At 50.1% G+C, this 13,995-nt stretch overlaps 1 protein-coding gene across 3 annotated transcripts in view; it reads right to left on the bottom strand.

Moving 5' to 3' along the window:
- Positions 1-13,995, bottom strand: part of SSH1 (slingshot protein phosphatase 1) — a 40,875-nt gene that overhangs the window by 22,739 nt on the left and 4,141 nt on the right. For all 3 annotated transcript variants that reach the window (XM_074887620.1, XM_074887618.1, XM_074887617.1), the window contains one exon: positions 13,030-13,070. In XM_074887620.1, the coding sequence (XP_074743721.1) occupies positions 13,030-13,070 (41 nt within the window). The remainder of the gene's footprint in view (positions 1-13,029; positions 13,071-13,995) is intronic.

Raw genomic sequence — 13,995 nt, forward strand, 5'->3', positions numbered from 1 at the left:
GCGGAGCAGCCCGTGGCTGTAGAAAGTCCATATTCCCTGGGACAGGACTAGATAAAAAGCATCGTATCAACTAATGCCTGTTTGTTTCTTTGTAATTAAAACTCCGCATGACACCAGTGTAACATAGTTATGACATAGGCATTAGCTGTCAAATTAAAATGCTTCTTCACTTACTGTACAGCTACCACAGTTTGATTTTCAGAGTCGTGAGTTACTGAGCTGCCACTGAACAAGAGAGTCCTTCAGGTGGCTTGGTATTTATTTGTTAGTGGCTGGCTATAATCAAATCCACCGAAGACTTGTTCCTTGCAGACCCCTAATCCTTTCTCTAGGCTTAAACCAGAATGCCCTGCTCGTGTTTCACCAGTACTAAGCAGGGGGAGAAGCAGCTTTCTGTTCAATTTTCACCCGGCCCGACTGGCACGCACAACAGAAACCACCCGTTCCCTGGATGCCCTTCCAGGAATCCTGCTCAGCGCAGCCACTTCACTTCAGGCTCTCAAATAAACGCAGAGCCCACGAGTTTTGTCACAGCCCCAGGACCCTGGTGCTCCAGTACAGCTGAAGCCCCCATCCTCCTTCCACTCCGTGACCTCTGCTTACCAAACTGATGGCATTAACCCCCTAAGGGAGGTGAAAACCTCTGCTTACAAGCATCTGGGAAATGCCAAGAGTGGCAGCAGGAGGGTGCAGACAGCTACGGTGCTTTGCTGTCCCTAAAGCTGGGGCCCAGAGGGGTGGCACCCAGGGGCTGGCGAGGAGCGTCTCTTGCTTCACTGTCCCTTGCTCCATCCGTTGGCTCCGTGCTGCTCAACTTGAAAAGGAAATATTTCTTCCCCTTTGGGAAAGCTCCAGAAGAGCGTGGCTGCAACACACATCAATTACATTTCGAGTTGCTTAAGAACACAATAGGCATTGCCTTTTAATCATTACAAAATGCTGCCCCCCGGGGTCCACAAATGCCAATAAGCAATCTGTTGAAAATACTGGGTTTTGGGACAAGAGACAGAGCTGCTCGCGTTACTGGACAGACAGAGCGAGCTGGAAGCCAGCTGCCGGTCACAGAACAGTTTTCCCTAAGCAGTTTGCTTTGCCATTGTGGCTCAGGCTGTGGTGTGTCCCAGGAAGAAACCCTGGTTATTTGAATTCCCTGTTTTAATGGGAAATCTCACATAAGACGTAATCATCTTGCAGGATGCAAGAAAACACTCTATTAATATATCTTATAGCTACATAACTCATCTCAAAATAAATATCCATACACAGAAGTTAGTAGAGAGAAAACCACATTCCCTGGGAAGACACAGCCAAGCCTGAGGTTGATTCAGCAGTCTCTTGCTAGTCTAAGAATTAAAAAATAGTACCCGGCTAAAAGAGGCAAAACACAGAAACATCAGAGTTTGTGTCTGTCCGGGTATCCCTGCTGCTCCCAGAACTGCTGCGGGACCACTTGGTGCACGGGATGCCCAAGGCGCCTGGCTTATCACCACACCCGCAACCACCCTGGGTATTTCTGGAGCTGTTAATGAACTTGTTATCTTTGCGTTTGACGCGGATCACAACCGAGAGGCCCATTTTGTGCGAGTGCCGTTCAGATCTGCTTGCTTACAGCTCTACTCTTAGAGCACATTTTAGTAGGGAACAAGAGCAGACTGCCACTCTGCCCCGCTTCGCTCCGCACTGTCCTCGGGGATGCGAGAGCCCCGCGCCCCAGCCAGAGGCAGGACGGAGGGCAGGGAGCTCAGGGGGCAGAGGGGAGCTGCTCCTCGCACAGGCTGTCCCCAGCACCGCCCGAGAACCGAGGCACGTGCACCTGATGGGTCTCAAAGCTTGCTTCAGCGAACGTTTGGAGCTGGCCTCTACACTGAAGTTATACCCGCCTCTCCCAAAGATACAATATTCCAAATGTCCTTTCAAGATTATCTACCCCCACCTGAAGCTTTCTCTGTTTCTATTTAACCTTTCACCTCGAGCAACTCTCTCACTGTTGACTGCCAGGTGCTTGTGCAGCTCGGGCGCTGAGCTCCATGTGCCAGAAAAGCCCTGCAATGAACCCTTGCCCAGGCACAGGGCTACCATCACGCTCTCCAGGCACTAAATCTCTGTCAAATTAAATTTCTTAATTTCCCCCTCACTAATGGAACAAAACGAACGCGTGGCGCGGGGGCAGAGAAGGTCATCTATCCATCAGGGCTGAGCCGGAGCGCTCAGGGGACAGCGATGGCCTCTGGGCTCATCTGACAGCCCAGACGTGCCGGAGCAGGAACACCCCCTCACCCGGCATCCATCAACGCCACGGTTAGGAGCCGGCACGCTTGTCCTGCCCTTCCTACCCACCGCATGCAGACCTCTCCCCGTGCCCAGAGGAGCTGCCCTCCTGCAGCCAGGTCTATGTTTTAGGCCAAAAAAAAAAAAAAACCCACCAACAAAAAACCAGTATTTGCTTCTTTCAAAACTGGTCGCAATTTTAAAAAGGCACAAACATGGTAGTGCCTCCCGGCTCCTTGGGTTTTATGGAATCTTCTGCTCAAAATGTTTCCAAACTGATAAGGTGAGGAAAAAACAGGCCTCCCAAGCGCCACAAAATTAAACACACTTCCCTTTTCCACAGCCCACTTGATAAGGAGGAAGAGAACTGATTTTCCACCCCCCCCCCCCTTTTCTTCACCCCCCGCCCCGTTTTCTGCTCAGTCTGGGAAAAGCCCAGCCACCTCCAGGCAATTAAGAACACGAAACGCAGCCCTGGAGAGGGGCCTCCTGGCGCACCCCTCTGCCGCGGTGCTGCAGCTCGGGGACCCAGCCAGTCCCCTCGGGTGCTCCCGCAGCCCAGCCGGGCCCTCGCCGGGCCAGAGGGTGGATTTGAAGCCAGGGCACCGCTGCAGCGAGCCAAAGGGCCGTCACGCAGCTGGACCGAAATAGCAACATAAACTAAACTGGAAATGAGCACATCAAATAGAAAGGAAGATGCGGGGAGAGAAATGGCAGGAAGACAAGGCAGCAGCTGCACGGCCCCTGCTTCCCAAGCCAAGTGACAATTAAAGCACACCGACTGCTTGCTTTGGCTTGATAGGAGGCACATCAGATAACGCTTCCTGACCGAGACAGGGGCCTTCAGAAGGGGTCTGGGCGACACAAAACAGCGCCAGGGAAAAATGAACTTCAAAGCTACTCGCTCACATGCTACTGTACAACCTGAGAAACAGAAATGGGAGCTTTTAAAAGCAGCAGCAGGTTGTTTCTCATGCTTTTAAAAAAAGTACTTAGTGTTTCCAAGTGGCCTTTGCTCTGTGTCACACACCAGTCACACAGAGTCCGGTGCCACAGAAAGATTAAACGAAACAAAGGCATCACCTTTACAAATATGGCTGAGAGTATCGCCACAACCATCCCCACTTCACGCTACGCAGGGTTTATCGCCACACAGAGGGGCCAGCAGGGCGCTCCCCATGCAGCAGGACCACAAAAGACCCAGCTTCAACACATTACATGTTGTTTTAAAACAAAGTACTATTGCAAACACGCGTTGACTTTGTGATGTGCTGATAAACTGACCCGTGATCAGAACTGCAGGTGCCCAATACACTCGCTAAAGCCGGAGAGAGCTGCCAGCATCGCTCGGACTGCGGTGCTCTACCTCTGCCGAAATCTCTGTGATGCATCTCGGGCGGAGGCAGCTCCCTGTAGAGCAACTTTTGGAAACGTTTGTCTTCTGAAATATTATTTTATTACAAAAAAATAGGGTGCAGCTTTGATGGGCTATAGAAACTCATGACTTCTCAGACTTCCTGAGCTGAAAACAAGTCACCTCAAGAAGAAACCCAAAACAGGAGTTGTGAACCACAAAGAATCACAGACTGGTTTGGGTTGGAAGGGACATTAAAGACCATCTCGTTCCAACCCCCCTGCCCCAGGCAGGGACACCTTCCACTAGCCCAGGTTGCCCAAAGCCCCAGCCAACCTGGCCTTGAACTCTTCCAGGGAGGGGGCAGCCACAGCTTCTCTGGGCAACCTGTGCCAGGGCCTCCCCACCCTCACAGGGAAGAGTCTTCCTTAGATCTCATCTAAATCTCCCCTCTCTCAGTTTAAAACCGTTACCCCTCCTCCTATCCCCACCCCCCTGATCAGGAGTCCCTCCTCCCTTTCCTGTAGCCTCCTCCCTTTCCTGTAGCCCCTTTCAGTCCTGGGAGGCCACTCTCAGGTCTCCCCAGAGCCTCCTCTTCTCCAACTACAGCAAGCTCTGACATTTCTTCAGACCCACAGAGAACATCTCCCCTTCCTCAGGTGCAGCTGAGGCACCATCACTCAATGCAAGTTCCTTGCAAGGAGGTCAGGCAACAGCCCCCACCGAGGGGGGGTGTCTTGTAACGCCTCTCCACAGCAGCAAACATCTCCCCAGCTATTTCAAAGGAGAAGCGAGACGGTCAGGCAGGCAGGAAGACCCGTCAGGCTTCGCTCTCGTGTTTTTAGCAGCGCAGCAACAAAAGGGGAGTCTGAACATGTATTGTTCAGCTGAAAGGCGTGGGCCACATCCCCAGCGCAAGAATGCTAAGAAGGGTTTGAGACACTGCAGGCCATTCACAGCGCCAGATACAAACGCTCCTCGAGCACAAAGAGTAATAAGAAAAAAAAAACCTAAATCAATCATGAAGCCCACAAAAGCTAATTTCCTAACATAAATAGACTGCTGATGATGTGCCTCCAGCAGCTCCTGCGCACTGGGTGAGCGATGCCTCGGGCTCGAGCAGCGACGGCCCCAGCTCCGCACGGAGCCGAAGCGGGTCAGCCGTGCGTACCCCACACTGGGGCAGTGCCCAGCTCCCAGGGCAGAGCACGACCCGGGCTGTGCCTGCAAGCAACGCAGGAGCAGCTCGGATAAACGGTCCAAGAGAAAGGGCAGGAAGAGGGAAGCAAACAAATTAGCAGGATTATTCCCTGTTCCAGCAGACTTGCGCAACGTAAGTTAGCAGAACAGCTCCCAAACGGCCAGGAAAGAGAAAATTCTAGGAATCCCTAGTACTTGGATAGTGAAAAGCCAAATAAAATAAGAGATTGTTTCACAAGGAAAAGAAATCCTTTTTGCTGATCCCATTAATCGCAGAGTTCAAAAAGGCACGAGGCTGATCACAGCGTCATCCAGCTATGCGATGTGCTTGGAACTAACCTTTTGAATCGCAATGAGCATTTCTGAGATTCCCACTGAAAAGTGATGTCATTTTTGTGATAGCTGCTGTCTCAGGAGGCTGGGGCCAGATCCTCTCTGAACCTCAGCCTGTACCATTTAACTGCTCATTTAACTGCTATAAAGAAACATTTCTCTCACTCTTAGGAGTATTAACCCTACAGACTCCCAGCATCTGCGTCCCCAGCGTGTGCCCTGCGGTGAGGGCTGAGCAGTGCTTCTCCCTACAGCTACACGGAGCAGCTCACGCTTTCCTGGACTCGGAGACTCAAAAGCCAAGGTTGGGGAAAGCAGCAGCCGGCACAGGGAAGCGCGAGAGGCATATACAGAGGTCCCAGCATTAGCAACAACGTGGGTATCCAACCTAGTGCACCCTCTGCCATGCAGCATCCTGGCAGTCTGACGGAAGCCAGCTATTCCCAGAACACTGGCTCCCTTCTTCCCCCACACTAAAAGACTCAAAAGACACCCTGTGTTTTCCTACAAGTCACTTTTTTTGGATGTTGTTGTTGCCATGTTATTGCCATAGCTGTTCCATGACGGCAGGTACGGAGGAGGACAGACCACAAGCCCGGGAGTGCCGGGGAGGTGTCCCGCAGCTGTGGTCCAAGCTAAAGGAGAGGTAGGATGATGCTGGCCCCCAGGCTCCTGCTGTGGAGGGCACATCAAAGGCTGAGCCTCTCGCCCGTGCTCCCGGGCAGGAGCCGGCCCTGCTTCCGTCCTCCTCCCCAGCCGAGCTGTCGGCACATCGGGCCGATCCTCCTGCATTCCTCCTGTCAACTCATTGTTTTAATCCTTTAAACTATCTTATTAAGTCACCCCACTTCACCCACTCAGCGGTGTCTCCCAGAGACAGACCAGAGAAACAAGTGGAAACTCTCCAACGGCGCCACTGGAAAAGAAAAGGAAGGTGAATAATAGTTTGAAGGATTAAGAAAGCAGCTTCCAAGTGGCATGCACGAAGGTCAGCCAGGACACGGACAACGGTGTAGGAAGCACGACTGAGAGAGAACCCTACAGGCAGAGGTGGCACAGCAACCCAAAAAAGAGCTTAGCTGCTGGGTTTTAGAATGACTCCAAAAAAGGCAGCAGAGACCAGAGAGTACTTGACACATTGGTAAGGCGTAAAAATAAAATAAAATAAATCTGGACAGATCATGCAGGGTAAGAGCAGAATGAGAAAAGTTCTAGCTCAGCCCTGACATCCCCTCTAGTGTTTAGCTAGACCTCAGCCTGCCTTCCCAGCTCCACCAAGGGTATGCAGCCAGCACCCCAGAAATTCGGAGACTGTCAGCCAGGGGCAAAGCTACCTCGAGACAGAAGAAAAGTGTTGGTAAAAACCTCGGGATCATCCTTCTTTTTCCCGTCCACTCCAAACCCATCTTTTACAAGCAGAATCGGTGCTGCAGAGCAAAGCAGATGTGTAGTCCAAGCAGTTTTACAGGGCTGGGAGGGAGATGCCCACAGGCCAGCAGGCTGTGAGCAGCCCCACAGGCAGCCCTCTCTGCAGGGATGCGAGTGTTGGATGTGACCATTTGGATGGCAGACAGGGCAAACAACCAACCTGGCAGCTCTCTGGAAAACCTGAAAGGGACAGTTTGTCTCATTCCCTGCATTTCTGGATGCCTTGGCCCCCGATGCTAAGCCCCAGAGGTTTTCTGCCCAGCCGCCAGCAGCACACCGCCACAGATCCCCCAGCAGCTGCCTTCACTAGAAATTCTTGCAGTAAGGATTTCTTCAAGAAACACAGGTAAGGCTCTGCAAAGAAGAGTCCTTCTGATCCTGGATAAACCTAAACAACTAACAGACGCAGTTTGCATTCTCGTCCATTCAAGGCTGGGCTTATTTTGCTTTCTGGTATTTTGTGTAGCAGCAGAGTGCTCCTGCATCAGGGATTCCAACGCTGCAGAGGGATGCGTAAATGTTCGGGAAATAAAAACCTCAACACTCTCTTCATTAAAAGTAAAGCCATGCCTGCGAAGGTGTTCTGTCCATTCTACATTCTTCGAAAACATCTCAAGAGCACTTGTCAGGCAGACCACGGCTCTGATTTGTATGAGAAATCCTTGACTCACAGATCTTGGCAACCGATTATCAAAGATTAAGGTATTTAAAATCAAGAGGCATTTGGAACCCAAATATTTTTCTGACCCAGCTCTAACACCTAAATAAACAATAACCACACTGGCCTTTTAGAGAAAGAAAAAATGTTCAGCGCAAAGCCAGTACCTTTGATAACAGGGCCAGTTGTTTTGTTTTTTGCCAAACTGCTAAGGTTTCATGGAAAAAAAAGAAAAAAAATATAAAGGAGATTTATATACAGTTCTGAAAAGGTCCCTGAAAAGGGATCACCACATCTTCAAACTGGCAGGCCTCCTGCTGTTCCTCTACTTGCATCCAAGTAAACTCCTCACGTTGCTCAACTTCAAGTCAGCAACAGTTTCCTGGAGAGGCCAGATCTTAAATAAGTGTCAAATAAGTGCATGCTTCCTCGGCTCCATGGTCTTTGAACGTCCCCACACAACCCACGACAAAATGTAAAGGCCTAATTATATCTCCATCGGCTTCCACGGCCACACCTACGGGCCACAAAGTTACCGAGGGTCACGAGCCTGTGAATTCGCCTCCCCATTGTATGGAGCACGCTAAGGCAGGATGCTGCAGCCTTGCCAGGATGTGATTCAGCGTCCTGTTTTGAACAGTTAATAAAGTCAGCAACTTCTGCCCCAAGATCTCCCACCAAATAACTGGGAGACAATAAATTCTGCAGTGAGCAGGGCTTGTCCAGTATGTAATGAGCTGCTGTCCCCGCAAATAAATCCTGAAGACAGCTGCCCCGGTGTACCCCCAGCCCCGGGCACCTTCCCGGTACCATAAACACGGCCACTCAAACCCGCGGATACAAGCCATCCACTCTGTGCTGCCTCCAGCAAAACATGCTCATAAATCCCTAAAAAAGTTAAAGATCACGGTGTTAATAAATAATTTTTGGTGCATTAAAATATAATATACAATAAAGTATAATGTATAAACATCCCTAGCTGGGGTGGGCACTCAGTGCTCAGCAAAGAGCCTGAACAGTGGCTGGAGCTGGGTTTGCTCTTCGAGTTTCCCGACCGAAGAGGCCAGCCGCAGCGCCGGCGCGGAATCCGCCTTATGACAGCGATTTTAACCAAACAGCCTCCTTCTAACGAGTCCTCTGGCGCGGGCCAGCTGGGATGATCACAGAATCGATGAGGCTGGAAAAGATCTTTAAGATTGTCGAGTCCAACCATAAACCCCAGACTGCCAAGGCCACCGCTAAACCACGTCCCTCAGCGCCACATCTACACGGCTTTTAAATACCTGCAGGGATGGTGACTGAGCCCCTTCCCCGGGCAGCCTGTCCCAGTGCTTGACAACCTTTTGGTGCAGAAATCTGTCCTAATATCCAATCTAAACTTGATGATGCTCTGTAAAGAGTCTGTCTGCAGCAATTACTCCTCCTGTTGATCACTGAGCTGCAAAGGGAGATTTCATCAACCTGAGGGCTCCACTAATTCCTGCAGCGAACACAAAACCAAGTCAAACCAATGCCCAGTGTCACTCCGCTACATTCAAAAGAGAAAATTACTTTACCTCATTAAACTACAACAAAAAAAAGCAGTAACTAAAGGAATCGTAGAGCTGATTATCAAACCATCGTGGCGGAGCATGTTTGTTCCTGACCAGGTAATCAAGGAAAACACAAAGGCGAGTAAGCGAGGTGGAAAGCAAGAGGGATGTGGTGCCTTCGACCCATCACAAACAGCCGTAAGCTCCTCAGAGCTCAAAAGCCGTATGACTCTTACAGCTGAAAGGTTTTAATGCCGAATAAAACCAAACAGGCCTAACACTCGGAGTGTTTCAGAAGATGAGCTAATAGTCATCTGCCAGGCTGCAGGTGGGAGAAAGGGGCTTGGGAACATTAAGTAACACAGGTTGGCAGCAGCAAAGAGAGGAAGACCCCCAGTGTCCTCTTCTTCCTCCCCCACTTCCCTGTTCAGCAGGACATGGGACGCTCCAGGCAGCGCTCTGAATGCAGGGTCTCTGCTTCACACTCCCCCGTGGCCACGCAGCACATAAAGAAGCACCAGAGCAGCGTCTGCCATTAAAAGACTCTGCAAATGTACGCAGGCCCAACCCCAAAAACTTTTACCTCCCAGAGCTGCTCTTGCCAGCTCTTAAAACTGGGTTTAGTGGTGCCAAACAAGAACAGTTCTTTCCATAACAATCTTCAGGCTTGATCAGAGGCTGGAGACAACTAACTCCTAGGTCCTTCTGCAGCAGTTCAGCCTCCATCTCCCTGCAGAAGGTGCCCAAAAACACTCACCCGGCCCTGTGTCTGACCGCATTCAGATTGCCATGGGAAAGCCAATAAAGGCAAAGATTACAGAATGACTGGCTAAACAAACTTACTTGTGTTTGTAATTAAAACCAGTGATTATCTTGCTGCATTTGCCAACCGCATCTGAGAAGCAGCCAAGACTCACAACACGTCTGGCTTTGTCAAACATCTCCTCTGACTTAGGGCTAGAGAGCCGGTGAGTGATGAAAGTCAATCGGGTTACACCAAAAGGAGGAAAAATTGCACATACCCTGTTCTCCCAGAGCAGTCTGCCTGAAGAGAGCTCAGCTCTGCTCTCGGTCTCCTCCGCACTTGATATCATCCTCTCTGAGGTTGTTCTGAGCTAAAAGAGCACGAGGTGGCTCTGCGATAAGGTGGCAGGCACCGCGCACACAAGGCTCGTGCTGAACTCAGCAAACCCTGATCTTGTAAAACTTAAGGTTGTGCTTAACTCTAAGCTAACACACGCTCCCATGGACTTGGCGTAACCGTGCCAGCAGTTTTATTAAGATTTGGGTGAGATGTCTCAAGGTTCTGTGGGTGCGCTGCATCATTAGGGGAAAAAAGGGATCAAGCCACAACACCCCGTGGCTGATCGGCATTTGGGAAGGAAGATTTCAGCAGACACGGATAACAGAGGATCAGACATGCAAGCTCTTGCCTGCACCAGCTGCACTGAGCCCGACTGGGCTGTTAGATCTGAGTCTGTGCTCTTACTTTTTCTTCTGATATGAATCTTTACTCACTGGGGAGCAAAACGGACTCCTGGCTGCCTGCTGGAAACAGTGTGGATGTTACCTTATCGAGGCTTCTGCAAAATGTTTGGAAAGTGAGAGAAGACTTTAAAGCACATTCATGTCTAAGAAAACGCAGATAGCAACAATACCTTTGAAAGAAAAGCTGAACCTAGAACACATCTCCTCGGTTTATTTTAGGGTAGAGGCTGTTTTGGGGAGAAAACAGAAAGAAAAGCATTTTGGAATGACAGAAACCATAAGGAAGGTCTGGTGCTCTTCGACCAGAGAGCAGCAAGACTCGTGGCTGGTTATAAAACCACGATACAGAACTGTTCCTTCAAGAAAAAAATCAGATAGCTCATATAACCAGATCCAACTATGCTGTCTCAAATGAAAATCCTGGAATTTTTTGGAATGAAAATAATCTGCTCATCAAGTGGATGAATACGTTATGTCATAAATGTGTAATAACACATCCCTCCTGTATCGATGAAACGCAGTTTGAGCTGGCAGCAAGACGGGGTCTCGTTTCCAACAACCCTTCCTCCTTCTAACCGTTAGGATCTTTGAGGTCTGCAAAGTCAGGCGCTGGACTGCCGACCCCTGTGCCCAGGGCACGTGTGACAAAGCACAGCTGTCACCTCAGTCTCCACCAAGGCTAGACCAGGATTTAAAGATTCATAAATATCATCATAGCCCGTTCCTTCATTTTTTTCAGAGGAGACCTGAACTCAGCTGTTGGGAGAAGCAGTGCAATGAAGTTGAACAATTCTGCCACCCCATGGGCACTGGATAAAGTCTCAGCGAATTGATCTGGAGCAGCTGTCGGCAGGAAGGGGACAGGATCTACCCACCTCCCCGCGAGAGGAGCTTCATTTATCACCTACGCTGTGTCCACACTAGGGCCACACGTCTTCTTCAGTCCTTTCCCCACCCCCCCCCCCCCCGAGTACAGCAAAGGCTCTGCACAAGAGCCATCCTATTCTCGAGGTCTATCTAGCGATTTAATTACCAGATTCTTATCCTGAAAATTGTATACAGAAGAGCAGCCCCAAGGGATGGAAGGACAGAGGAAGCTCTTGGGATCTCATGATCTGAAGTCAGTGCTGCTGCATTTTTCAACGGCCAGCAGAAAAGCATCATCCTTTAAGGCCAGTCTCACTACACCCACCCCCACGGTTGCTCTGCTCAGTGACGGATGCAATAAGGCCAGACAGACCAAAGGTAGCCACAAAACCGACCATCTCCCAGCGATTTATCTGTACATTGTCATTGAGTTAATCTGTAATGAAGAGGGATGAAGTATTCCCTCTTTCAGCACAAGAACCAAATACACAAAAGAAGAGACTATCATACTGCTTAAGTGTTACTATTTAATACAACATGGGAAAAAGCACAAGAGTTAAGGATGTGTTGCTATTCATGACTTCAGCGGGGTCCTGCTTGAGCCCTGAACTGCACCATAAGCCCACAGCCAAGCTGGGAGCAGAACCAGGAATCCTGAATTTTGCTTTACCCGATACAAAATGCATTCTCCAGAAAATAAGCTAACGAATGACATTACAGACTGCCATTAAACACAGGAGACCACACAGCAACCAAACATACACCACTTCTGGCCCATGGGCTTGCAAGGAGGACAGCCACTGAACACCGCGGTTCCCAGACTGGCTGCAGCCACGGCAAATCCCCTAAGACACAGAAACAGCAAGGCCTGGCACTGTCCTACTCTGTAAAGGAGCAATTTTGCTTTTCTGCTCTTTCACTTGCAGGGTAAAAGCCGTCTATACCCTAACATCTCTTGCTGCTCCCAAAACCACAAGGTTAACGAGACTTCAAATCAGTAACTCCACTTTGTCCCTGTCTCAGTCCATCAGACTGCAACAGAAAACCCACTGCCACCGGTGTCTCAGTTTTGTATCTCTACCACAGTAGGTCTCAAAGCATAAAATGGGGTGGAAACAACAAGACTGAACTTCAAGCAGCACCACGAGTGGCTTTGCTTTTACCTGAAACCAGGATAATTAAAGTAGGAAGTAGTAACAAGAAGAGACCAAGCCTGCTGAAGCACTGTTGTGTTTTTACCCTTTATCTCTCGGACTGCGGTTAATAGGTTAGAGGGTAAAGAGCTGGCTGCAACAGGTTTAGAGTGAACGATCCACATCATTACTCAGAGCCCCACGAGACCATGGACCCACCAAACCAGCTTCTGATCTCTGCACAACGTCAGCAAGAGAAGCCTTTCTCTTCTCCAGCAGGATATCTCAGCCTTTTCCTCCCTCTCGCACAAAAGGGGCTCTACACAACCCCGATATCAAAGGAGTCGAATTCCTGATGGTTAATACCCAGGAATGAACAGAGCTCTCCCCTCCCCACCCTAGGAGTGTTCCCCCCTCCTGACCCAGAGCCCCAACCTTGGAGAGCAGCAGCAGAGACAGAGATGCTGCGATAACAGTTGAGTTCTGTGCCCAGAGCTAATGAGCAATTTTCCAGTTTCTTCCCACCAGGAAAAAAAAACCAAACCACAAACCCTCTTTTATGTTTTAAGTTCATTAAGCACTCGTCTCAGAACTGAACTGATAAGGGAGAGAGCATCCCCAGTGTTCAGCTCTCTGCAGACCATGCAACCCCCTCCGGGCAAGCACACACACCCCAGGCCAGAGTCCTGTGCGGGATCAGGACTCAGATACACGGCGGACAATTAACAACGATGGAAAGGATGTTTAGAGCCAAATAGCTCTGCTTACCTCACGTTTAATTTACGCTCTTCATCACTGCCAACCTCCAGCTGAGGGGAGAAAAGAAGGATACAGAGAAAGTTACATGCTAGTTGTTTCCATATTACAACTTTTTAAAAAATCTCCATATTACAACTTTAAAAAAAATCCCCCCGCTTCTTAAAACCATCCCTGCAATAACAGGCTTTGGGTGGTTCTTTTCCAGAGGGTTTTTCTTTCTGATGCCAGGGATAAATGAGACTCCCTGGCCACGTATGCCATCAGCACCCGGTGCCGGGTGACAAAGGGGCTCACGGGGATGTTAAAGCTATTAGGTCCTAATCCTGCAAGCTGGTCCTAGAGAGCAGATCAGTTTGAAGATCACCAACCTCGACGTCACCAAGAGTGCACACACATCGCTCCCACTGAGCGCACACGTGAGGGCAGAACCTGTCCCGAGCGTCAGGCTGCTAACGAAGAGCGGGGCACAAATTCATGCTGTCATTCAGGGTGTGCAGCGACACTGCAAGTGCCCTCCAGTGGATATGGCCAAAACCATCCAACTGGGACTGCCCCAGCCTCCAGCACCTGAACCCCAACCTGGCACAGACCTGCCCCTCCGGTGACACACCAGCGGGACCCCTCCACCATCTCGGAGCTGCTGCCAGGCCAGCGAGGCCACCTCCGCCCGGACGCTGGCAGAAGACGCATCCTGAGGCTAGGACGATGCCCGCCTGGTTGCCCAAGCCATCAACAAGTCCTACATCTGCTGCCTTCCCAATAAACACACTGCTCTGATGGCAGGCGCTTATTAAAACGGCCACTTTTCCACCAGACACTGGAGGAAAGTCCCCCTGGAAGCAAATTTGGCTGCTCAGGTGACACTACTGGCCCTCACACTTTATTTACTCTCCTTACAACAGAAGCGTGCTAGCTGACTTAAGCCTGTTTTCAGAGAGAAACATTTTCATTTAGCCATGCTTTCCAGCCACCTCC

The sequence above is a fragment of the Strix uralensis genome, chromosome 17 (assembly GCF_047716275.1).
Source record: "Strix uralensis isolate ZFMK-TIS-50842 chromosome 17, bStrUra1, whole genome shotgun sequence".
Lineage (NCBI taxonomy): Eukaryota > Metazoa > Chordata > Aves > Strigiformes > Strigidae > Strix > Strix uralensis.